The sequence below is a fragment of the Eleutherodactylus coqui genome, chromosome 1 (genome assembly GCF_035609145.1).
Source record: "Eleutherodactylus coqui strain aEleCoq1 chromosome 1, aEleCoq1.hap1, whole genome shotgun sequence".
In the NCBI taxonomy this organism is placed as follows: Eukaryota; Metazoa; Chordata; class Amphibia; order Anura; family Eleutherodactylidae; genus Eleutherodactylus; species Eleutherodactylus coqui.
The window spans coordinates 220,041,006-220,068,268 of record NC_089837.1 but is presented as its reverse complement, the minus strand read 5'-3'; the positions used below and the strand labels follow the sequence as shown (position 1 = coordinate 220,068,268).

The 27,263-nt window shown below is 41.5% G+C and overlaps 1 protein-coding gene across 2 annotated transcripts in view; it reads right to left on the bottom strand.

Moving 5' to 3' along the window:
- The window catches only part of ENPP1 (ectonucleotide pyrophosphatase/phosphodiesterase 1), a 109,867-nt gene that overhangs the window by 44,387 nt on the left and 38,217 nt on the right, over nucleotides 1-27,263 (bottom strand). For both annotated transcript variants that reach the window (XR_010793000.1, XM_066605564.1), the window contains exons 7-16: nucleotides 26,060-26,139; nucleotides 24,810-24,929; nucleotides 19,953-20,062; nucleotides 17,279-17,344; nucleotides 15,534-15,606; nucleotides 14,081-14,189; nucleotides 12,205-12,336; nucleotides 10,762-10,793; nucleotides 8,054-8,181; nucleotides 6,394-6,463 (exon numbers count right to left, since the gene is read on the bottom strand). Coding sequence is in view for 1 of the 2 variants with exons in the window: in XM_066605564.1 (XP_066461661.1) it covers nucleotides 6,394-6,463; nucleotides 8,054-8,181; nucleotides 10,762-10,793; nucleotides 12,205-12,336; nucleotides 14,081-14,189; nucleotides 15,534-15,606; nucleotides 17,279-17,344; nucleotides 19,953-20,062; nucleotides 24,810-24,929; nucleotides 26,060-26,139 (920 nt within the window). In the remaining variant the exon portion in view is untranslated. The remainder of the gene's footprint in view (nucleotides 1-6,393; nucleotides 6,464-8,053; nucleotides 8,182-10,761; nucleotides 10,794-12,204; nucleotides 12,337-14,080; nucleotides 14,190-15,533; nucleotides 15,607-17,278; nucleotides 17,345-19,952; nucleotides 20,063-24,809; nucleotides 24,930-26,059; nucleotides 26,140-27,263) is intronic.

Sequence of the window (27,263 nt, the reverse complement as noted above, 5' to 3'; positions counted from 1 at the left end):
CCTCCCCCTCTGAAGACCTGTCCTGAGTAGGCGTTGCACACCAGGTGGGGTCAGTCACCTCATCGTCCTGCTGCTCTTCCTCCGAATCCTCTGTGCGCTGCTCCCTTGGACTTATTGCCCTTACTACTACCTCACTGCAAGACAACTGTGTCTCATCGTCATCGTCCTCCTCACCCACAGAAAGTTCTTGAGACAGTTGGCGGAAGTCCCCAGCCTCTTCCCCCGGACCCCGGGAACTTTCGAATGGTTGGGCATCAGTGACGATAAACTCCTCTGGTGGGAGAGGAACCACTGCTGCCCAATCTGAGCAGGGGCCCGAGAACAGTTCCTGGGAGTGTTCCCGCTCCTGAGCATGTGTCATTGTAGTGGAGTGAGGAGGCTGGGAGGAAGGAGGAGCAGCAGACAGAGGATTCGGATTTGCAGCAGTGGACGGCGCAGAACTGTGGCTGGACGATAGGTTGCTCGAAGCACTTTCTGCCACCCAGGACAGGACCTGCTCACACTGCTCATTTTCTAATAAAGGTCTCCCGCGTGGACCCATTAATTGGGCGATGAATGTGGGGACGCCAGAAACGTGCCTCTCTCCTAATCGCGCAGCAGTCGGCTGCGACACACCTGGATCAGGAGCTCGGCCTGTGCCCACACCCTCACTTGGGCCTACGCGTCCTCGGCCGCGTCCACGTCCTCTAGGCTTACCCCTACCCCTCAGCATGCTGTATTACCAGTGATTTGATTTCCCAGGCAGGAAATAAATTGGCGCAAGCCTGCAGGCCAAATATAATGTTTTCGCTTTTTTGCAAAGGGAAGGCCCCACTGCGTATATTCAATGAACAATAACTTTTAGAACTGTAGTGTGGCCCTGAAAAAGTGACACACAACTTTAGTGTAGCAGAGTTATTAACTCTAGCAGAGCAGGTATTTGCCAGTCAGGAAAGACAATGGCGCAAGCCTGCAGTAAACCGTAGCTGGTTGCGTCTGATTTTTGTACGTTCTCCACGCAGCACACACGTACACGGAGACCTTAGGACTGACACAGGCAGGCCAAATATAATTTCTTATCCTTTTTTGCAAAGGGAAGGACCCACTGCGTATATTCAATGAACAATAACTTTTAGAACTGTAGTGTGGCCCTGAAAAAGTGACACACAACTTTAGTGTAGCAGAGTTATTAACTCTAGCAGAGCAGGTATTTGCCAGTCAGGAAAGACAATGGCGCAAGCCTGCAGTAAACCGTAGCTGGTTGCGTCTGATTTTTGTACGTTCTCCACGCAGCACACACGTACACGGAGACCTTAGGACTGACACAGGCAGGCCAAATATAATTTCTTTTCCTTTTTTGCAAAGGGAAGGACCCACTGCGTATATTCAATGAACAATAACTTTTAGAACTGTAGTGTGGCCCTGAAAAAGTGACACACAACTTTAGTGTAGCAGAGTTATTAACTCTAGCAGAGCAGGTATTTGCCAGTCAGGAAAGACAATGGCGCAAGCCTGCAGTAAACCGTAGCTGGTTGCGTCTGATTTTTGTACGTTCTCCACGCAGCACACACGTACACGGAGACCTTAGGACTGACACAGGCAGGCCAAATATAATTTCTTTTCCTTTTTTGCAAAGGGAAGGACCCACTGCGTATATTCAATGAACAATAACTTTTAGAACTGTAGTGTGGCCCTGAAAAAGTGACACACAACTTTAGTGTAGCAGAGTTATTAACTCTAGCAGAGCAGGTATTTGCCAGTCAGGAAAGACAATGGCGCAAGCCTGCAGTAAACCGTAGCTGGTTGCGTCTGATTTTTGTACGTTGTCCACGCAGCACACACGTACACGGAGACCTTAGGACTGACACAGGCAGGCCAAATATAATTTCTTTTCCTTTTTTGCAAAGGGAAGGACCCACTGCGTATATTCAATGAACAATAACTGTGTTGTGGCCCTGCCTACACAATTCTGTCCCTGTAGTATCAATGGAGGGTGCAATGCTCTGCACAGACGATTTTTAGAAAAAAAAAAAATGCAACACTGCTAACAGCAGCCAGCACAGTACTGCACACGCTTAAATTTGGCCCTAGAAAGGACCGTTGAGGTTCTTGAAGGCTACACTCACTCCTAATACTCTCCCTGCCTATGCACCACTTCTGTCCCTAATGCCGGGTGCAATGCTCTGCACTGCCGATTTTGAGGAAAAAAAAAAAAAAAAACACTGCTAGCAGCAGCCTGCACACAGGTAAATGTGGCCCTAAGAAGGACCTTTGGGGTTCTTGAAGCCTACACTGACTCCTAACGCTCTCCCTACAGCAGCACCAGCACGATAGTACTTTCCCTCAGCTAACTCACAAGGCATGTGTGGCGAGCCGCGGGAGGGGCCGACTTTTATACTCGGGTGACATCTGATCGCCCCAGCCACTCACAGCAGGGGGGTGGTATAGGGCTTGAACGTCACAGGGGGAAGTTGTAATGCCTTCCCTGTCTTTCAATTGGCCAGAAAAGCGCGCTAACGTCTCAGAGAGGAAACTGAAAGTAACCAGAACACCGCGTGGTGCTCGTAACGAGCATCCCGAACACCCTAATATTCGCACGAATATCAAGCTCGGACGAGTACATTCGCTCATCTCTAGTGTTAATAAATCTTAGTTTCTATAGTGTATGGCTCAGGAGACCTATCATGATTTAAAAGGAAATATATCATGTATTTAAAAGGTTATGGAAAACTGTGCATGAAAAATCAATACGCACATCTTACTTATCTTAAGGGTGCTTGTAGACTGAGCAAGAAGTCGATCACCGATTACAGCCAAACAAACGAGCTGTCTCTAGATCAAATAAGGTGCTGGGAGGGGAGCTGTACTGGAAACAGAGCATAAGGCCAGTTTCACACGGTCGACAATCTGGTTCAAGTTTAGTGCGTTGCGAGACTCACAAAACTCGCGTGAATATGAACCCCATTCTTTTGAATTAAGTCATACACAAAATTTTGGCATGACCTAACTTTTTTGCGTGCCTCGGAGCCAGTCACCCATTGTTCTCAATTGGACAGTAAAACGCATTGCATGCCATGCGATATGCACGCGAGTGTGATATAAGGTTTTTCATTGAAAACAATGGGAAATACTTGCCAATCCTCTATTGCACCTGAAAGTCATGCTGGAGGATTTTGACCTCACAGAAGTGATGGGATGCGTATGTGCCAGTAAAACGCCTCACATCTGCGTGAAAACACACGTCGGCAAGCGTGATATCGAGATGAGAAACTCTGCTTGCCCGTGTGTAGGTAGAATCACTGCATTATGGGCAGGTGGTAGGGGCTGATCTTGAGGTAGAGTAGTACTACGGGAGGCAGCATGTTAGGGTATGGGGACTGGTGAGATCATCGGCATCTCCCAACACTGCTATACACCCGTTTGAAATAGGGTTTCTCCCTCCAGATATACCACAGGGCTTTTTTATCCTTTTTTGCTACTTATGTAATAAACAAGCTTTCCATAGACTGCACTTCCACGTGGGGACGACTCACATAAACTTACAAATGACTATGCAGATCACTGAGGATCCTTCTAAAATATAACTTATTAAAGTAAAATCTAAAAGAGGAAGGCGAAAAGAAGCACCTGCCTATATGAACCCCCGATCATAAACAGACAAAAAATAATAAACAAAAACAGAGGGCGAATGAGAATTAATACTAAAGGCACTAATGAATGATCTGCAAAAAGGCCACATTTACCCAATAGTAGATTCCAACGACAAGATGTCGAAGACCGTAAGGCCGGTGGCACACAAACAGCTGTGCATTCCAGAATCCACGGTCGGCATTTGCACAGCGGATCCGCAGCAAATACCATTCATTCCAAGCTATGTAAAAGCACTTTTTCCTACACACACGCAGAATTAAATTGTGATTTTCGTGAGCAGAGGGGGAAAAAAAAATGTACAGCATGCTCTATTTTCATGCGGATTCCGCACGGATGGCCTCCATTGCAGCCATTGGAAGCACTCTGAACCACAGCCCTTCCGCAATTGACATTGCAGAAAGTTGCGGATTTCGCGTCATCACTTAGCTACGGTGTGGGAACAAAAAAATGTGAAAAAAAAAACAAAAAACTGTACTGCGCATGTCCGACAGCAAGTCGACCGGAACTTCTGCTAGTACGCGAGGACGGATTCCACTGCGGGCTCCCACATACAGAATCCAGCCTGTTTGTATGCTGTTGGCCTAATCACAAAGCGTCATAGAAGGGGGATGACGATAGCTTACTCAAACCACCTCCATGCAACCATTGAAACCTCTATGTGAAAAGTATGCCTAATATCAGAGATAATAAACTCCGTGAAAAAGTATGCCTAATAACAGAGAATAACCTTTGAGAGATCTCCACGCCCCTAGTGTGTACTTCAAATAAAGATATTAGATGATTGTCGATATTCCACTCAGATGTTATAGTGTAAAGAGTCATGAATAGAAGAAACACAGAACTGTTGGAGAGCTATAACTATTCCAGTGTGGCTAAATTATGTATCAAAAGGACCAATCAGCCCACCCGTCTAACAGCAAGTGAGTCATTAATAGCTATAGATCTGGAAGGAGCAAATCTTCAAATAGAAAAAACTCTTTCCGCGCTCCTGCTGTAGCTCCTCTTAGGATAAAATGAACTGTCGTGGCAGACAGTATTTATATAAATTAATCATAAATTTATTTCCAAATAAAAGATTGCATGCAAGTGGAATTCTTGCAGCAATAGTTATACAACGCGTTTCGACGTTCTTAAGACGCCTTTCTCAAGTATAACAGGTGCAGGCGGGGTGTTCCCCAATGATTTAACGGTCTACGGGAACCCCGCTGTGCACCAGGTGAGTCACTCTTATTATTTATTATATGGTGGCGCGGATCGTTACTCTGAATTATAGATCTGGAAGGAGAGATGTAACTATCTTATAGATTTCAGCTAGGATAATAAACTGCTAGCAGGCTAGGTTGTAAACTTAGCTCATAGAATTCTGCTCAGACTAAATAAAGCTCTAATATATACTGTTCTAAGCTCCTCTAGACTCTGCTCTTCTAAGATTTGCTCAATGTCTTTCCTCTAAAGAGAGATTTATCAGGAGCAATCCAATATAAGTGATCAATAAATGAAATAGTGCTGCGAGTTTTGATGGTAAACTGGCAGCAATGATGGACATGCATGCACTAAGGATGCCAGACACCTGATATAAAGCCTGCCAGAGATACCACCCACAATAGGGGCTAGGTTTCTTTGATCAATTACAATTTGGCCTAACTGCATCCATAAAAGTCCGAATGATCAAAGTAAGGGCTTATTTACATGAGCGTATGTCGGCCAGCAAAATGCTTCAATCTGAGCACTCCCCCCTTCCCTCCCCTCCCCCTCACCAGCTCTCTGCTTCTCTCCTCCCCTCCAAGCGGTTTGCAATGGGAGTTGCGGGATGGGGGCAGAGCTAAGCTGCTGCCCCTTGTGCATACCCAGCTTAGCTCCACCCTGTCCTGCCCCCTCCCATTGCAAACTCTGTAGTGGAGGAGAGCTGGTGAAGGGGAGGGAAGGGGGGGGGGGGGGACTGCTTAGATAGAAGCGTATTTTGGCAAGCTGTGAATACGCCAGCTGATATACACTTGTGTGAATAAGCCCTAAAGCATTATTTATCCCACATGGTGAACATAGTCAAAAAAACAAACAAAACAAAAACAGAATTGTGCTTTTTGGTCATCCCATCTCCAAGAAAAAATGTAATAAAAAGTGTTAAAAACGACATGTATACCCCAAACTACAGGATGTCCCGCAAGAAAAAAGGAAAAATAAAAAAGTTATGGCGGTCAAAAGTAATAATTTTATTTTTTACCAAAGATATTATATATTTTAAAATAGAAATTTGGTATTCGTGTGATCCTACTGACCCATAGAATAAAGGTATTTTATCATTTTTGCTGCAGTTTGTGCACTGTAGAAAAAAGACCCTGTCAAATATGGTGAAATTTCAATTTTTTTCCATTGCACACCACCTTGATTTTTTTTTAGTTTTCAGAACATTATATGGTACATTAAATAGTACCATTGGAAACGACAACTCGTGCCCCAAAAAACAAGCCCTCTGATAGTAACGTCGATGTATAAATAAAAGAATGTTGATTTTTTTTAAAGTGGGGAGGAAAAAACGAGAATGAAAAAAAACGGCCGTGTCCTTAAGGGTTAATTCAATTTCTCTAGTAAAATTATGACAGTCACTGCCTGTCAAGTATAAGATCTTACTGTGCATACCTCACAGTACTGAACATTTTCTGTATGGTAAGTGTTGTTTTAGTGCTGAATATCCTTTAAGAAAACAAGTTTTAAAAAAGTCTGCTCAACCACAATTATTGTGAAACAGCTTACAAATGTGATTACCTGCATGTTCTCGAACAGGTTATCAGAACCATGAAAACCACCATTGCAAGACTTCACCTCATCAGCAGATCTACAATTTAAAATAGATATCAAATATAAGGTTCATTATATTAAATACACTATTCATTTTCAGAAGGAAAAGGAATTCAGAAGTCGGGCCACAGATTAGAATATACACGTTTTATAATTTACAGCAGTTGAAGCTTGCTATTTAACCACTGGGGCACATCATTTCCCCCACTGATAGTTTCTAATAGTCCTTTCATTCCACTCACTCCTCCCCTTTTATCATCACATGGTGATCTCCCTCCATACACTGCAGCTGCCGGCTGCTTCTCGGCTGCATGAGATCGCAGGGAGCCATGCGGGTGTCATGGCAGCCGTGGGCCATCTTAGCAGAATGCCTATCAAGCCATGCCCAAGGCATGGCTTGATAGGCTGCCTGTCCAATCGCAGTATGATGTAATGCTATGCCATTACATCATACTGCAGGAGCAAAGAAAGCATCGCTGGCTGGGGACTAAACAAAAAGTAAAAATTTAGTTTAAAAAAGTTTGACTAATTATTAAACACAAAAAGGTAATAAAAGTTTAAAAAAAAAACCTTTTTTCATAATTATAATAAAAGAATCTAAATAATAAAAGGTACATATTTGGTATCACTGCATCCGTAAAAGTCCGATCTATCAAGGTAATGCATTATTTACCCGCACAGTAAAAAAAAAAGAAAGCCAGAATTGCACTTTTTTTTGGTCACTCAGTCTCCAAGAAAAAAAATGTAATAAAAATCGATCAAAAAGTTGTATGTACTCCAGAATGGTACCAACGGTGACTAAAGGACGTCCCGCACAACTAGGTCGACTAAAAACTAAAAAAGTTATAGCTGTGAGTAAATAATTACAAAAAATTAAGTAGTACAACAGAAAAAAAAACTATATAAATTTGGTATTGTAATAATCATACTGACCCATTGAATAAAGTTATCAGGTCATTTTTGTTGCAGTGTGTACGTCGTAGAAACAAGACACACCCAAAGATGGTGGAATTTAGTTTTTTTTCTATTTTACTCCCCTAAGAATTTTATATGGTACATTATATAGCACATTGAAAAATACACACAAAAAAAGGCCTTAGACAGCAACGTCAATGAATAAATAAAAGAGTTATAATTTATTAAAGGGGGGGGGGGAGGAAAAAACGAGAATGGGAAAAAAAAGGGGAACGGTCCTTAAGGGGTTAAAATATAGCTAAACTTTAAAAACTTTTGGTATACGACAGTGGCATGTCAGACGTTTTGCTAAAATAAAACAGAAGCTGAGCCTTGTGCCCATTTGGCTGTTGTCGCAAGTCTTATACGAACTCCATAGACTTTCTATGGAGTCTGTACATAATATACTCAATAAATATACGAAGGGTGAACAGAACAATGATTATCAATGTATTTTCATTGAAGCCATTCGCCGCGTATTATGTGCCCGTATATTGCATGTGTAATATGCAATTCAAATACGTTTGTGTGAGCCTGGCCTAACGCAGGCAATCTCAAGATAAACTTTGCTACATCTCTATACAGGACAGCACACAACTTTACTTGCAATTTTTCATGGGAGATGGAAAGTTGGGCACTGAAATTTTCAGATAAGAGAATATCTCTCACTTACTTTACAACTTGCCATTTTGGATCACTGTAAAAGTGAAGCGACTCAATTCTATCACTTTTGGCAAAATGGAAGCGCTTTGGCAAGTGTTGCTTCAGGAATGGCTTGAAATGCTGATCAGGTCGTCTACACTGAGGAAAAGGGTGATAGTAATAGGAAAATAAACAGCAGTACAGATATGGGAAATTTCCCTAAAAGAGCATCCACTAATCCAGTGTTCCCCACCTCCAGTCCTCAGGGACCCCCAATAGGCCATGTTTTCTGGATTTCCTTAGTCTTGCACAGGTGATGTAATTATTGTTGGTGCTGCAGAACCCACAGGTGTTCTTACTGAGGACTGGAGTTGACAAACATTGCACTAATCCCTCAATGCCAACAGTTGTCTGAAGCTCACATGATTGTAGATACGGCCATATAGTTTGGTTTGCCAACAATACTTTATATTCAAATACCTTTTTTGTGTGTTTAATAAACATACAATAGTACATGAGAAATAGTATTCTTTATGACACGTTTGGTAACTTTCAATGATCAGCATTTAAACTGCCCTACAAGTTAACAAACAGGTGATTGATGATTGTTATGTCAGCTGCAAGTGAACAACGAGCTAGAACCTCATGATTCTCGTTCAGTCGTTGGATCGAGTATAAAGTGAATGATTATTCAGTTTCGCTAGTTTGAACGATTTTCTGAACAAACCATTCCGTCTAAAAGCAGCTTAAGAAGAGAATAAGATTCTTTCTGAAGGGAAAATATCTAAACACAAGAAAAATCTGTTAAAAAGGAGTTGCCTTATCAAAAGCTTTTGCTGTTGAACTGGCTCAGCAATCAGTTGATCACTGCAGGTCTATCTACTAAAATCTCCAGCAATCACCAGGAGACGGTGCAACCAGCTTAATATTTCTCCTGCATCGCCTCTGCAGGGATAATGTAGCATTACACTCAAAGGAAAGGCTGGATTGGTTAATGCAAATCATGAACAGGCCTGGTTCACCAGAATAGTAGCTGCTCTTACAAAGTAGCTGTCCATTCTGGCTCATAGGAGGAGGGTCCCAAGTAGGAAACCCACTCTATGATATCTATATGCCCTAAGGCCTTAGTCAGACGGGCGTTTTTTTTGCGCGATTTGCGCATGCGCATGCGTCCTGCAATTTTTTAAAACCATTGCTTTGGAATGGTATCGGACACATGAGCGCTTTTTATGCTCTCGTCCGATAAATTATAGAACAGAAATCACAGATCGCACCTATCTGCGATCTGCGATTCCTGTTCTCTTCTCTATATGCGCTCAATGGGGCCGGCGGCAGCAGCGCCGACCCCATTGAGAACATATAGAAGACAAATCATTCTTCTCTGCCACAGCTGTAACAGCTGTGACAGAGAAGAACGATGTTTGCCCATTGAATTCAATGGAGCCAGCAATACAGCCAGCTCCATTGAAAGCAATGGGCTGCCGGCGTGCGCGGGATGAATTGTCGGGAAGGGCTTAAATATATAAGCCCTTCCCTGCAATTCATCCAGAAAAGTGTTAAAATAAAAAATATATACATACTCACCTGCTCCCGGCTGACGGACTCAGCTGAGCCAATCAGGGGGCAGGTCTGACTCACACCCCCTTCACACCCACTGCAGGCCGGCCACGGGGAACTCCGACTGCCGGGAGCAGGTGAGTATGTATATATTTTTTATTTTAACACTTTTCTGGATGAATTGCAGGGAAGGGCTTATATATTTAAGACAATTCATCCCACACTCGCCCGCAGCGCATTGCTTTCAATGGAGCCGCTGTATTGACGGCTCCATTGAATGCAATGCGCTGGACAGCTCCGGCCCGTTTCTAATGAAACGCGGCTAGGAGCAGATTTTCGGGCGATTTTCGGGCACCGGTCACGCGATTTGCGGATGCGCATCCGTCATGCGATCCGCAAATCGCGCGAAAAAACGCCCATCTGACTAAGGCCTAATAAGGCATAACAACTGGGATTGGCTTTGTGAAACAACAATGATATTATTGAGAATATCTACTAAACTATTATCATGGTCCTTTTTGACACTAACACACTTAAGTTAATTTGCAGCAAATGTGTCTATGCCAAATTGGAATCTTGCAATGTAGATTAAGTTCTTGTTCACACTAGCATTTTATTGATGTTTAGACAGAAATCAGAGAATGGAAGGGAAATGGAAAGAATCAGTAATCTTTCTGCTTACATCCGTTTTTCAGCTTCGAAAGTGGTGTGGTCCAATGAATGTGGCTCAGTGGTTAGTACTGTTGCCCTGCAATGCTACGTTCCTAGGTTCAAATCTCATCAAGGGCAATATAAACTTTCAAAAACTCCATACAGCCATCACCCATGGTGAAATATGAACCTGCAACTTCTGCACTGCAAAGCAATAGAGCCAACAACTGAGTAATCATGCCTGTTCTTTCATTGTCAGTGAAAGAAAAGAACAAGAAGAATAAGCACAAAGGAAACATACGTAAAAAAGCAAATACAGATGTCACCCGTGGTCCGATTTGAACCTATAACTGCAGTTTTGCACCTAGGACCCCAATATTGCAAAGCAACAATGCTAACCACTGAGCCACTTACATTGAACCACCACCTTCCGTTTCAATACATTTCTGTGGGCTTGAAATGAAAACTCTAGTGTCAATTCAGCCTAACTGTATGTTCTGTGGATTATAACAATAATGGATTTGTACTTACTGACAGGTTCTTGGTGAGCTCTGCATAGTCGACTGAAAAAGACATTCAGCACGATTAGATACCAAAAAATAGAAAATATGTTGTAAAAAAAATATACATGCGTACATGTTTGTATATTATGGGGGGGGGGATATGGGGGGGGAGATATGGGGGGGGGGGGGAAGCTCGGGACCCGGCGTCCCACATACAAAAATGCTCGAGTCTCCTATTGTAGTCAATGGGGTTTGTTACTTGAGTAGAGCTCTCGAATTTTACGAAAAGCTCGACTCGAATAACGCGGACTCGAGCGTTTGGGTGCTCGCTCATCTTTAGTCAATACACCTATCAAAAGTGACCAAATGTACAGTGATGTTTGCTAGTCATTCTGTGGCTATTAGCTTCCTAGCAACACATCTGCCCTTGTTTTTTATCGGTTAACTTCGGACTACCTGTTATTTAGAGAACTACACATAACCAGCACATTGGCGCATTGTTATAAGATATGGTTTGCATTTTTCTTTACCATGTAAGCAAACTGAAGGATATTTGTATTTTCCAACTTTATATCTATGTCACTTTGCAAAGATTAAGCAGACATTCCCAACTATTGTCCACTGTAAACACGTGTTTAGGAATTGCTCAACCAGCAAGAATTCGCTCATCTGTCGATTTAATCTTTTATCATGCCCTAAAAGAGATATTGTTTGGTGGAGTTCTACCTCTTTATGTAAACAAGCATCTGCTATTTGTTATCAGAGAAGATAACAAATGTTTATGTGCAAGCACAGGAAATTCAATAATTACATTCGTACACCATATTAAGGCCGGCTGCACATGAACAGGTTGAATTCTGCATGCGGGAGCCCACAGTGGAATTTGGCCCTGACGACAGCCAGCGTCCGCACGTACCTGTCTTTTCTCTTCTTTATTTGTGGATGGCTGTAATGAGCCACTGTCAGACATGCGCAGTACTGATTTTTTAAAAATTTTTATTTTTTCCTGCACCGTCGCTAGGCAATGATGTGGAATCTGCGGCCTTTCTGCAAAGTCAATTGCACAAGGGCCGCGGGTCGGATGGCTTCCATTGACTTCAATGGAAGCCGTCCATGTGGAATCCACACTAAAATAGAACATGCTGCAGGTTTTCTCAGCTTGCAGAAATCACAATTCGATTCCAAGAGTGTGCAGGAAGCGCTTTTTAATAGCATGTTCCAAACGGTATTTGCTGCGGTTCCGCAGTGTGGACACCGACCGCAGATTCTGCAACATATATCCGTGCAGCCTGCCTAATGCAATGACTGCCTTGCTAAAAAATATACATAGCACATTAAACATGAATCCAGAATGCATATCGCATGAATATCTATTTATATAACGTGGCTGATAAGTCAATTGGGCAAACGATAGGTCATGACTGATAAGTAACAAGATAGGATCATAAAAGAGAAATAAATAAGAACATACAAGAGAAATACTCATCTGGTAATCGCACAGGTCTCAGACGTGCTGCTGGTCCATATACCACTGTGTAGTCAGCAGAGGTGTTTATGTAAGATGTTAGATAATCAATATTTTCACAACGTGCCTCCTCCATGCCTGATATACAGACAATACAGATAGTATCAGTAAAGTTACCATCACATCTACATACAGCTTTTCTCATAGTAGTTATTTAACACACTAAAGCCCCATTTACACGGGACGACTATCGGGCAAACGATGCCCGACACTCGTCCCCGCATGTACTTGCTCCAATGCTTTTGCACAGGAGCAAGTATCGTTGGCTTATAGCGGGGTGGCTGGAGGAGATTTCACTCCTCACGGTCTCCCCTGCCCCTCTCTATTCACTTTACACAGCGGACATGCAGTACTGAACGGCTGCTCTTTACACTCATCACTCAGCATTTTATGCAGCTTAAAATTATGAGCGATGAGTGTAAATAGCAGTCGTTCAGTACTGAATGTCCGCTGTGGAGAGTGAATGGAGAGGGGCAGGGGAGAACGAGGAGTGAAATCTCCTCCAGCCGCCCCGCTGACAGCCAGCGATACTAGCTCCTGTGCAATATCACAGGAGTGAGTACATGTGGGGACGAGTGTCGGGCATTGTTTGCCTGACAGTCGTCTCGTGTAAATGTGGCTTTACTTATGAGGATATTCGACTGACATCTTAGATAGTTGATCAGTCCCACCAAAACCAGTGGCTTCTATTGACTTTTCTCGAATATGTATGGGGAACTTTAGCCTTATTATGTATAGTCATTAGATTAGGACAATGTACCATGGTCTAGAAATGCCGAAAAGTTATACTAAAAAAGCAGGCATAATCACATTCATTAAACAGATTGTCACAGATTAGAAAAAAGGGTAAATTTTTAGTCTAGAAACGGAGCCAGTCCTGTCCATGGGTAAGGTCTGGTATTGTAGATCAGCTCTGTTCACTTAAATGAGGCTGCAATACAGCACACAGCCCTTGGACAAGTATGGGTCAGTTTCTCGATTTTTCTAAAATAAAAAACTAACTTTCCATTTTTAAGGAGGCACAACTATTGGAATCTCTTTTGTTTGATATTGCCCAGCTCTGCTGAATAGTACATGAGGTTTAAAGGAAGGGTATATGTATGAAGCCATTTCTAAGCCAACTACTGGTATTTGGTCATCCTATGTAATAAGGCTTGTCATAGTAATAAATTCTCTTTAAACCTCCTTAAATTCTCTTTAGGCCCGTACACCTTTTTACAGAAGTCACTATTGGGCCTTATTCTGATGCATACACCTTTCCTCGGCACTGCATCAAAATGCCAACAACGGTCTCCCGTGCTACAGTAGTAGGAGCAGGGGGATCAGCTGTCTTATGGCAGCCAGGCTCCAGCTCTAATAGCTGAGAGCAGAAAAACTTCTGATCCCATCCATTTAACGCTTTACATGTTGCTTTTTTCTCAACTAAATAGCCCCAATTTTAATAGCCTCACTGGGTATTGTAGCCTGCCATTCCATTTATTACTTTTCTCGCAAAAAAAAAACCAAACACAGCATGGTTTATGGTAAAAAAAATTGTTTGAATGTGACAATACAAAAAAATTCATCTCAAAATGTGAGAAAGTAATAAAAGAAAAAAAAAAAACAACTATAAATTTGGTTTATCAACATAATTGTCCTGACCCACAGAATTAATTTTACATTATTTATGCACACTTTTTTGGCCTAACAATTACATGTTGATAACTGTCTCCAAAGCAGAGCAGAGGCTCACAAATTGCTTATAGAATACCTGTGTTCTTATGTTCAGGTCTAACTTTGCATTTAGAGGTTAACGTTTTACAGTCATGACTGCATTGCTTACCATGGTCAGAAAGAAGCAAGAGATTAACACATTTGTCTAGATTCATTTGTTTAAGTCCATCCATCAGCATTCCGACAATTTGGTCTACCTTCATGAGGGCTTTTATCACCTGAAGAGACATTCAAAGCCAGATGAGGGAAAACTGATTAAAATGTTATGCATATTTCATCTAATGGTCAACTACTGTCGATATTCAGGCAGAATATAATACAAAGTTAAAGCCCCCAACTTTACACAGGGAAACTACGTTAAAGAGTATATTTTGAATGATTGATGATTTTACAAATACACTGAGCCATCAATGCAATCTTGTGAATACCCCATTAACCCCTTAGTGACGGAGCTTTTTTGCTTTTTTCCATTTTCGTTTTTTCCTCCTCCCTTTTAAAAAATTGTAACTCCTTTATTTATCCATCGACGTTGCTGTATGAGGGCTTGTTTTTTGCGGGACAAGTTGGTGAATGGTGCTATTTATTATACCATATAATGTACTGAAAAACTTTAAAATTTCTAAGTGGAGAGAAATGAAAAAAGACGACATTCCACCATCTTTCGGTGCATCCTGTCTCTACGGCGCAGAAACTGCAACAAAAATGACCTGATATCTTTATTCTATGGCTCAGTAAGATTACTACAATACCAAACTTGTGAAGTTTTTTTTTTGCTGTAGTACTTGTATTTTTTAGTTTTAAATATTTACATTTTAAAATTATTTTTTGTGTCCATTTGCTGCGCACAATAACTTTCTTATCTTTCCGTCAACATAGTTATGTAAGCTCTCATTTTGTGTGGTACGTCCTGTTGTTTCAATTGGTACCATGGTTGCTTACAATTGACTTTTTGTTCGCTTTTTATTATATTTTTTCTCGGAGATGGGGTGACCAAAAAATTGCATTTCTGGCGTTCTTTTTTTTTTTTTTTTTTCAGACCACGTTCATCGTGCGAGTAAAATAATGCATTAATTTGATAGATTGGACTTTTACGGACGCAGCAATACCAAATACATATTTTTGGTTTAATATTTTGATCTTTTAATTGCAAATATTGCAAAAGGTTTTTTTTGAACTTTTATTACTTTTTTGTTCTTATTTTTATACTTTATTTTAAAGGGATTATAGCCGTGATCGGGGAGGAGAGAGACAGAGAGCCGGTGAGTAGGAGGAAAGGGGGGGGGGGGACTGCTCAGATGGAAGCTTATATCGGACAGGCCGTGAAAACACTGGCCAATAAATGTAAATAAGCCCTCAGAGGCAGAAACACAAAATTCCAGCCAATTAATCCAAATAATATACATGAAATGAGAAACCTTTGCTACATTAAGGCCCTATATGGCTGGAAAGTTGGAAAGTGTGTTTTCAGATGAAACTGGACACAATGCACAGGTGAGTAGCTAGTTGCAGTCGTGCACATTTAGGTTACATACATAAAGAAAACATTCAGGTATTCTACTTACTGCACTGCTGACTGGACCATGCCTATGTCCTGATGAATCTGGTTCTTCTAAATACAGAGTGTAAAAGTGTGGTCTAAATCAAACAGTGCCAAGAATGACACACACTTGTCAATTATTTTGAATGAACACACAACAGTATTCGAAAAGAAAGGATTAAACTAAACATTCCAAAATGTGAAAAAAAATCCCCAACGTGGCTTAGGTGGCTCCAAAGGTGGAGATTTTATATTAGGGACACATTACTCATTATACTAATAAGGGTACAGTCACACTTGTGTTAGGTCTTTCTGCTACAATTCCATCTCTCTGTTTTGTTTTTAGAGCAAAAAAATTGGAATTAAACATTTCCATTTTGCCCCTCATTGAGTTCAATGGGTTTTCCAAAAAAAAAAAATGCAAGTTTGCTTCCATTTATTTTCCACTAAACAAATAGAGCTTCAGACTGTGCTATTTGTGCGGTGAAAAAAATGGAAACATAATGAAAAGAAGAAAACTAACATCGTTCTATTAAAAAACAAACATTTTTAATTCAATTTTTTCGCTCCAAAAACCAGACACAGAGATTATTAGTCTATAATGTTTACTGAATACACTAGCTGAGTATGATTGATTTAGGATTATATCACGCTGCTCTATGGCTTGGTTCACACATAGCGGTTGTTATGGCACATACTAAGGCCACACACATTATACCATGCCTTTGCAAATCAGAAATTGGTTGAGTGGTTTCTTAAGGTGAAACATGTCTAACCTCTTCAAGACCAAGCCTGTGTGAGTGTGCATTAATGACTAGGTCAGATTTTGGAATCTGGTATGTGTCACTAACACAGAATGACCCTATAAAAGTATTACACATCCAAGTAATCTTGATATTTTTTATTTTTTTTAATCACAGCGCGTGAGTTTAAAAAAAGAAAAGTGGGACGATAGGTCCTGCCCTATCTTTATGGCACGTACTAATACCGTACAAGAATCCAGAAGTGAAAACGAAACAATTGAAATCAATGGTTTTGTCCTGTGGCCATGATTTTTATGACCACATGATAGGACTAAATTGTGCCCATCTGCTTAAGCCCTGCTACTGATAACCAGGGGCATAGATAAAGGCTCATGAGCCCGGGTGCAAAAGTTTATCTTGGGGCCCCCCAACTTTTCTTTAACTCTTAACGCAGAGGTGTAACTTGGAGATCCTGAGCCACAATGCAAAACCTATAACAGGGCCCCCAACTACAACACTGTATTCATAGTACTGGGCTCCCTATATGGAGAGGAAAGGCCTTATGGGCCCCCTAAGGCTCCTGGGCCCAGGTGCAACCATATCCCCTGCATCCCGTATAGTTACGCCAGTGCTGATAACTATTTGGATGTTCGTATCTGATAACCTATTAACCTGATTTATTGGATCACTATGGTCCTTACTGCTTGATGATTTAATGTACTTATTAGTTTTAGCAATGTACTCCTCCTGCCTGGATTTTTTTGTGGCAGCACATTGTGCCAATTTCTTCATTGTTAAAAAGCCAATAAAGTTTTTTTGAAATCTAAAAATATATGGCCAATAACTGCATTGTAAAACCACAGCAATTCTTGGTAAAATGCATACAGCTTTGGTGCCTGCAAAACTTTAGATATGTGTGACCCCGGCCTTAGAAGGAACCTGATCTAACGAACCTATGAAAGTGTCCCAAAGCAGTTTTATGGTATAGCATACTATTAAAGCTCACGGGTATGAAAAGATATCTCACCTTTCGTCTTGAGGTAGATGCAACCATCTAAGAACAGACATAACTCTAGTTTCAAAAGGTATCGATCTGCAAAAAAAAATGTACTATGTTAAATATTTATCAACAGCTTTTATAAAAGTCTTTCTAGAAAAAGCAGCAAGGGTAGAAACTAGGCACAATATCACAAAATAAAAATAAAGGTACAGAGCTCACCCTTCAGGTTTTATTTTATTGTTTAACCTACTTTTTGTAGGTTAGCAAAGGGAGAGTGAAGATGGAAGGGCGTTAGATATAACTACAGGATTAGACTGCGCACAGGGTTTGTTTGTAGGGTTGCAAACATTGGACTCTGCACTGAATATCCATACCAGAATATCATGCTTTTCTGCAAAGTTAGATTTTTATATTTAAATCTTTGGAAATTTAAATAGTTGCCCAAGTGCAAATAGCCTTAGGCCGGATTCACACGAGCATATTTTCCCATAAAATGTTTGGTCACCCAATACGCAGGTAATAGGACTTATTGATTTCAATAGGATTGTTCACATGTGCATATTTGGCGTGCACAATTTGCTAGTGTCAAAAAATATGCAACAGTCTGTTTTTCCTGCACATTTGCGCAAGGAAAAGAACATTCTGAACTCATGAAACTATTGGTCATTTCACTGGCAAAGAGCATCAGTATGTGTTTTTGCACGCACAATTATGAACAACTAGCACAAGCAAAAAGCACAGTAACATACAGCAATGCACACACAATTACGCAATCCCTATTGCGCAAAATCAATTCTGTTCGTGTGAATTTGGCCTAAAAGGGGTTACACAGGCCAAGAAAAAAGTCAGAGTGATTGCAAAAAAAAGGCTTTCTTGCTTCACTCAACCCCCGCCACTCCGGTTCAATCAGTGCCCCGTCCTCCGCTACTTTCTGCTGGAGCAAGTGATAGCATGACAATGAGATACGTCACCAGTGTGGCTAACCAGCAACCTGAAGTGAGTCAGTTATTGGCTGCAGCAGTCACATCTTCTCTGCTGCACGGTGCAGCAATAGCAAGTAGAGTTCAGCAAGAGACTTGGCACCATCCCAAGAGGACCAGCGGGGAATTAGGTGAGGTAAGTCGTTTTTTCTTAGGTCTTGCCATGGCTCTGAGCAGCTTTTAAAATAAAAATTTACAACGAAAACCCCTTTGAAACTACTCTCTTCTCCACAGATGTGTATTGCAGATGCCATAGGGCAGGATACACAATGCCAACATTACAGAGCACTATCTGAGAGTGCTGACTGTAGGTCAATGAAACAAGACCCGTCACCCCTTCTGACATGTTTATTTTAGTAAATGCTTTCTCAATGAAATAACAATTCTGTAGCATCTTTTTCATAACTATATGCTATGCCAATTCTTTCGGGTGCCTCCTAAATATTTGTGAATATGGCTAAGGCTATGCAATGACTTTGGGTGCAACAAGGGTCATGTGACCAAAGATCTGGTAATCTCATAGTAGTCAATATGAGTCATGGGGTGGACTCACAAGAAGTCACAACATTTTGGATAGCAAAAGAAATCTAACATTGCTGTTTTTTTTTCTTTTTGCAATCTGCAGGTCAAGGCAATTTGCAATTCACACCACAGCCCACATTGACTTCTATACGGTTGCCAGATTGCAGATCTACAGTCTGGTCTTTGCTAACATGGCCTAAGTCCCCTGTAGCCCTAGTCAAAATTAGCTTGGCATATGTCAAAGTGGCACTGCTGGCAAATGCCAGGACAATAGAGGTCTATGGATAAATTTGGTGTATGCACTTGAAGCTTGCCCAATGTATACGCCAAACATAGTAGTAAAATGTAATGTGAACATTCCCTAAAGGTGAAATGCAACCTCACTCACAGATAAGAACACAGTGGTTTTATTCAAGTACAGAAGGGACCTTTCACATGGAACAGAATTGTCAGCACAACGCAGCGCAGATGTAGATTTTTGTCAATCAGTTTGAATTTTTTGCATTTTTAACTGCGGACTGCGTTATTCGGAATGTCCTCCGGAATTTGTGTTCCCCCAGACTTTAATTGTAGAACTACCGGTACATCTCCTGCAGAGATGTTAGAAATCTACAACAACAATTCCACAAGAGGTCTTTCATTCCGGAGCAGAAAGCTTTTCCACTGCGGAATTTAGTCTTGCAGTTTTAAAGTAAAGACGCACGGATTTCAACAGGTGCGGAATTCATGCCCCATAGGGATATCATTGTGACGCAGAAATGTCTATGCGAACTAATTCCGTCCCGTGTGAAAAGTTCCCAAAGGTCTAAGATTTAACTGTCTTTCTTCCTCACATCCACATCCTCTCCATTCCAATTGCTGAACTTGGACACATGTCTTTTTATCAACTCTACTCACTATGTAACTATTTGGCCCAATCTTCGTTATGGCTAAAACAGATATGAAGTTAGAAACAGATTATCTGTTCATCTTCAAAAAAAGTTTTGTTCTGGACAAGATCTTGGAACAATATCAAAGGTTTCCAGGAATTCCATGTAACTTCCATGCTCGTCTAACTGTAATTAATGCTAATCACTTAGTTATGTTATGGCTTTTTTGTCTGGTTATGAATGCTAGGAAATACAGTGCATAATTGCCAAGTGTCTCTTTTGGGACACATTTGGGAACATGGTTAAATATGCAGTACAGCTTGTAATTACCCATTGTATTCTTTATAAATATCTGGATATGTTCCATTAATTTTAACATCTGATCCGGGCCAAAAGAATGATGCGGTCTTTAACCCATGCTTCATGGCAGTTATCCATACCTACAAATGGAGAATGATAAATAGGACTAGATATTCTAACATTACTCGATTACTCCACTCCTGAAATAGTACCAGAAATGCTTACAGTTGCATGAATGCATTTCAACATTGATTTGCTACAAGCTTTATTTTGAGGGCAAGTTCACAGACAGCAGAAACATCCAATACATCTGAATAGGGTATGTAAATATCATATGCAGCAATAGTATGGAGCGGTTCTATCAGCTGCAGCAATTCTTGCATCATAAGATAACACCAGTTAAACCTGATTTAGGGTGGGTTCACACGAGCGTGTTTTTGTGCGTACACCTAGGTACAAGCAAACCTAGGTACGAGCAAAAACACGCGTGAACACAGCTGCGTGCTTGTCAATGGAGCTGCAGCTGCTGCCAGCAGCTCCATTGAAAACAATGCTTTGCCAGCACCCCTGCATTCTTTTTCAGGGAAGGGCTTTACATACAAACTCTTCCCTGGAAAAGAAACATTTTAGTGTGAAAAAAGTAAAAAAACAAAATTTTACTTTCCGCCGCTGCCATGTCCCGCAGGGATGCAGAACACATCTGCCGCATGCGGCAGATGTTTCCTTTATCCCCGCAAGGAAAAAGAATTCCCTGCTGCACCTGCCACATCTGTGATAGATGCAGCAGAGAAATTCTAAATCCCTGCGGGGAGTAAATAATTACCTCCCACAGTTGTCACACATGACAGCTGCGGTGGAGAATCCTGTTGCCGGCACCCCTGAAATGTTTTTTGGGAGAGGACTTTAAATATAAGCCCTTCCCTGAAAAACAAAGAAAAGTGTTAAAAAAAAAAAAAAAAAAAAAAAAAAACAAAACAAAAAAAACACACACCTCCCGTCGGCTGCCGGGCTCAGACGCGTCTTCTCCTGGCTGTCCCCGAGCTCTGTAGATCTTAGCCATCAGCAGTTGGGGATTTAAAATCCCTGCCTGCTTGTAGCTGAGAACTATAGAGCCCTTCCCTGAAAAGCCATTTAAAATAGTGTAAAAAAAGCCATTTAAAATAGTGTCCCCGGCTTTGTAGTACTGAGCTATCAGCAGCCGGGGATTTAAAATTCCCGCCTGCTGGTAGCTCTGATTGTGATTGGCTGAAGTGCTTCAGCTAATCACAACCAGAGCTACCAGCAGGTGGGGATTTTAATTCCCCAGTTGCAGATAGCTCAGCAGCGCTACAGAACAGAGGACAGCGGCAGACGTCGCCGTTAACCTCTGGCAGCCATCAATGGCTTTTCAGGAAAGGGCTTCATAAGCCCTTTCCTGAAAAGCCTTTTAAAATAGTTTTAAAAGAAAAAAAAAAAAAGAATACTCATCTGCCGGGGCTCAGCGGCGACTTCTGCAGCTGTCCCCGGCTCTGTAGTACTGAGCTATCAGCAGCCGGGGATTTGAAATCCCCACCTGCTGATAACTGAGAACTACAGAGCCAGGGACAGAGGCAAGAAGGCGCTGCTGAGCCCCGGCAGCCGAAGGGAGGTGATTTTTTTTTTCTTTTACACTATTTAAATGGCTTTTCAGGGAAGGGCTTATGAAGCCCTTCCCTGAAAAGCCATTGACGACTGCCGGGGCTCAGCGGCGACTTCTGCCGCTGTCCCCGGCTCTATAGTTCTCAGCTATCAGTAGTTGGGGATTTAAAATCCCCTACTGCTGATAGCTCTGATTGTGATTGGCTGAAGCGCTTCAGCCAATCACAATCAGAGCTACCAGCAGGTGGGGATTTTAAATCCCCGGCTGCTGATAGCCGAGAACTACAGAGCCGGGGACAGCGGCAGAAGTTGCCGCTGAGCCGCTGGGAGAAGACGCGGCTGAGCCCGGCAGCCAAAGGGAGGTGAGTATGTATTTTTTTTTGTTTAGAATGCCTCTGCTGCATCCATCACAGATGTGGCAGGTGCAGCAGGGAATTTTATTTTTCTTGCGGGGATGCAGGAAACATCTGCCGCACGCATCTGTCGGCACAGCATTGTTTTTAATGGAGCCGCCGGCAGCAGCTGCGGCTCCATTGAAAACAATGCGTACATTCCCTATGGTGCACGCATATCCTATCTTTGCAGGCAAGCACCTGTAAAACACGGACATGTGCACACACCATAGGGAATGCATTGTTGTAAATACAAGCGTGTAGTGCACTTGGCATGATATATTTTGCGCACCTCACTAGGCATTTTAAACTGGTTACTCTTCCTTAAACCTTTTGTCTGGCATAGAAAATGGTGCATGTGTCAAAATACTATAATACAGAGTAATAAACTTATCAAACCAAACTTATCACTGTGACAGAGTTCTAATGCATCTTGCCAAGTACATTTTCCCCCAATATGTCAGTTTTAAGAAATAATTTAAACACTTGGACTTTTTATATTCATCATGCAATCATACATAGAGTGCTGTGAAAGAGTATTTGCGCCTTTCCAATTTCTTATAGTTTTACATTTTTGCATATTTGTCACACTTACATCACTGAGAACAATCGATTAATTTACAAAAATGACAATTATCACAGCAACTGGGTGAAATTTTCAATTATAAAACATAATATTTATTAAAAAGGCACTCGGCCACCAAACATATTTCCTGCATTAACAATGACAGTGCCAGTGCATATCTAAGCTAGCCATACAGCTACCAGCACCACACTGCAAGAGATCACAAGATAAACAGGTCTATCATCTCTCAATGATCGAGCAGGCTCGGCTCTCCATAAAGTAGCACATTTTTTAGAGAACTACCATTTAATGGTTCAGATTCAAAGTACTTTTAATATTTTACAAAAATAAAATGCTGTTTAGTGAAGGAAGAATGCTGTTCTGCCCTATCTGGCCTTATGTGAAAAAGTAATTGCCCCTTTAGCAACTACTAAATTAAAGGGTTAAATTTCACTAGCCTCACCCAGATATGCCAGACCTGTTAGAATCAAACCACCACCTATATAGAACCTGTCTGGCAGACTAGAAGCTCTCAAAAAGCAGCACATGATTCCTCATTCTAAGGGCTCTTTCACACGGGTATCAGTGTTTTTACATTTACCCGTCTGCGCCGTAAAAACGTGTAAATGGGCGCACAAAATGAACGTTTGTGCGCCCGTTCAGACAGCCCGGGCCCGCAATGCCTGCAAGCTCTGCTAAACTGTCTCCCCTTTCCCTCCCCCTCAACGGCTTTTGGTAAGGGGAGGCGGCGGGATGGGGCAGGAGCTAGTGCGCTAAACTCCCGCCCCTTGTAAGCAGCCAGCAATGGGAGGGGGTGGGACAGGGTGGAAGCTTAGCAACTAGCTCCGCCTGTACCATTTCAATCAGCCAGGGCGGAGAGAAGGAGAGAAGGGAGAGGGAGTTTAGCAATCACGCTACTAAACTCCCACCTTCCTTCTCCGGTAGCGGTCATTGGCTCCCATAGGAGTCTATGCAGCGGCCAACGTATTCCGGTCAGGAAGATAGTTTCAGGACTATCTTTCCAGGCCGGCGTAAAAGCGCCCAGCGCTATATTGGCTGGCCAGGCGCTTTTACGCTGTGGGAACACGATTGTGTGATCTGATGCATTGGAATCCAATGCATCAGATGGTAGCCTATATCGGACGGCCGATATACGCTTGTGTGAATAAAGCCTAAAGTGATTCTAATTCAGATGTTAAAGGCATGGAAATCTATCAGTCTGAAAAAGTTACTAGTTTCGAAAATCGGAAACAAAAATAACATTTTCAAGTTTATCCTCCACTTTGCTTTAGTTCCTGTGAAACACCTAAAGAGTTAACAAAACCTGTAAATGCTTTTTGAAAACTAAGTGGTGCACTTTTTAAAATGGTGTGATTTATGAGAGTTTCTAATATATAGGCCTCTCGTTGTCACCTCAGAGCTCAATTGGTCCCTTAAAAACTAGATTTTGGTAATTTTATCAAAATTAGAAAACAAGCTGCTATAACTCCATGCTTCTGACATCCAAAATAAATAAGGGGACACCTTCCAAATGGTACCACAATACAGCACACATATCTTGATTCGTTGCATGGCATGATCTGTCTTACAAGTTGGAAAATTCTGAGGCAGAAAATTGCATTTTTTTTTTAATTTTCTGTAAATTTAGGATTAAAAAGGCAAAAACAAAAAGTATTGATCAAAACTGACGACTAACAACATACAATGTGTCAAGAAAAAAAACAGTCTGAAAATCGCTTGCAAGAATAAAAGCAGTCCAAAGTTCTTACGACTTAGGCCTGCTTCACACAAGCATATCTGCACGCATCAACGCCTCACATTTGTGGAGCAAACATTGCTTTTTAAAATATTTTGCTGTTTTTTCACACGCAAGGCATGTGTATTTCCACACACAAAAGAATAGGCACCAATGCTCCCAAACATTGAAATGGCTAATTAGTCCAATAGGTGATCTTTTACTGCGCAATTACATAATGCATCACACATTTCCTAGCGTATATTGCGTGCATTTGCACATCCTCATTGGTTTCTATGGGAACTTTTGGTGCACAAATGCCCAGAAAAATAGAGCATGTTGGGTATTTTTTGCATGACCGAAATGTACAGGAAAAATAAGCGTATTTGAAAGAACCCATTGAAATCAATGGGTTCTATTCACTGTGCATTGTGCGCGCAAATACACCTGTGTGAAATCAGCCTTAAACTGACATGTCAGATTTGAAAAATCAGGCCTCGTTAGGAAGGCCAAAACTGCTGCAAGGAAAGAGGGTAAAGCTAAAATAGGAAATATTTTTTCCTTTTCTATATACATACAGGTTCTCCTTGGTACCATGAAGGATGAAACTTCTCAGCATTTCTTAATGTAAAAAATGCATTCCTGTGAGGATCATACATTTTATTGTCCACGAGCCCATGTGATTCTGGGTAGAGACCCTGCAATCCAAAGAGCAAGATAGTTCAGATGGTATTTATACAGGGTAAAACATAAAACAGGTGAACGAGAAATGAAAGAGGTTTCCACAATAATGTAATTTAAGCATAATTACTGTGCAATGAAAAAAGTCAGCAAGTTTGTAATATACTGTGAGTATAGACCCAGTGAAGACTCAGTTTAAAAAGTTAATATATATCAATGTGGATCTGACACTATCAGGCTGGATTCACACAAGCATCAACGCTTTTACGTTTGCCCGCCGGCGACGTAAAAATGTGTGAACGGGCGCACAAATCTAACGTTGTAGAATTAAAGCTGGGCTGTGATTGATGGTTATGGGTAACAAGGACAGTCTTACTGTTCCCAACCGGTTGCAATTGAAAACTGGACAACAAACAAAACAATGTTCTTTCTGCTAAAATTCGCAAACTGTAATGGAACCGATGATTTCATGTAATCCTTAGTGTTTAGTGAAGAAGTCGCCCTCCACCTTTCGGGCACAATTAATAAATGTAATGCCAGAATCTGGGGGAGGGAATCCGCTACAACAACAGGTATAGCAAGAACCCGACTACAGGTTCGATGTGTGTCGAGTGACAAAGGGGGCCTCACATTGAACACCTCTGATGTGGAAAACATTTCTATGTTATTAACTCAAAAGGTTTTGTTGCACATCAAATTTATGTATTGGAGTGTCATTAAACGTGAGCTATGAGGGTTTCATATCGGGAAGATCATTTGTAATAACCCTGTCTGGATACACACTTTATTGGCCTAGATTTACAACAACATGGCCTAATTAGATTTCAGTAATTGCTGCCACCTTATATGGCCAAACTAGGAAGTAATTGTCTTGGATTCATACAGTTCGTCAAAGACAGAATAGTCTTAACTAACAGTTACAAATGGATTCCAACATACCCATCCCTTCAGTGCCTCATTCATTTGGATCTGCCACTACTTTCATCCATACATATTATGGTGAATAAAGGAATCTGGGGGGTCTAGAATAATTAAAGCCAAAGGATTAACCCATGGCTTTGGCTCCTTTGGTAGCATATAAATGCATAAGTGATGTTAGACTAAATAAACAACTTATTTAAGCAAAAAAAAAAGTTGAATTACTTACTGTTACAATACTATAATGGTTGGGAAAGGTTTTCGATGGATACACCGGCCGTAAAGAACGTGTATATGTTCCACATTGCTCTATAATGTAAACGTAACACAGAGTCAGACAGTCAGTAAAATTGCATTCTAGTCATAATGTGTGTCATTATATGCCTGACTTAGGCCGGCTTCCCATGAGCGAGAAAATCTTGTGAGATTTGTGTGTTGTGAGACGCACAAATCTTGCACAAATATGAACCCCATTCTTTTGAATGGTGTCATATACATAAGCGTTTTTTTTGTATGCACCGTACCGTGAAGCGGGAAACAAATCGCGACATGTCCTATCTTCGTGCGTGCTCTCGCATCGCATCTCCCATTGTTTTCAACAACGTGCTAGGTGCACACAATGCAATGGGAGGTTTCTCATTGAAAACAATGGAAGAGACTCCGTGATTCTCCGCCATGGCTGACAGCCACAGCGGAGCATTCCTTTCTTCCCCAAAGTGATGTGAGGGAAATTGCATGTTGGCGAGGGCGATATTGGGCTTTTTTCACACTATATTTTTTTCAATCCAGTCCTGGTTCCATCCTGATTTAGGTCTTCAACACAGAAAACTACATGGAGACAGACCAGGACAGATCCGGTCGCAAGGCGACGCTGCACATCCTGCAGCCTTTCCTCAATGTGGATCGCAGAAGGGCTGTGGGCCGGACGTCTTCCATTGACTTCCATGAAAGCCATCCGCACGGAATCTGCGATTTTTTTTTCCCTGCGAACCGAAAAATCGCAATTGATCTCCGCTCGTGGGCAGGAAAAAATGCTTTTCCATAGCATGCTGTAGAATGTGCAATGCAAATCCAGCCGTGTGCAGGCGGCCATAACTTTAGTGAAGAGGATTATGCTTTGGATATAATTTTTCATATTTAGAATACATATTGCAATGTAAAGCCAAATCTACTGGAAAATAAACATTAATATATGCTGGAAGAGATAGAATAAATTGGATATTCATTGAAAGTTTTTATGTGCTGTGTGATTTCTCTCTTGGTGATCCTATATTCAGTCCCCCACATGTACTGTGGCTTGGTACAATGTGCAGAATATATATATATTTTGGATTTAGTTCCATACAGTAGAGCAGCAGCTCCTGCGATCAACTGATCAGCAGGGCTGCTGGGTGTTAGACCTCGGGCCAATCTGCTATTGCTAACCTATCCTG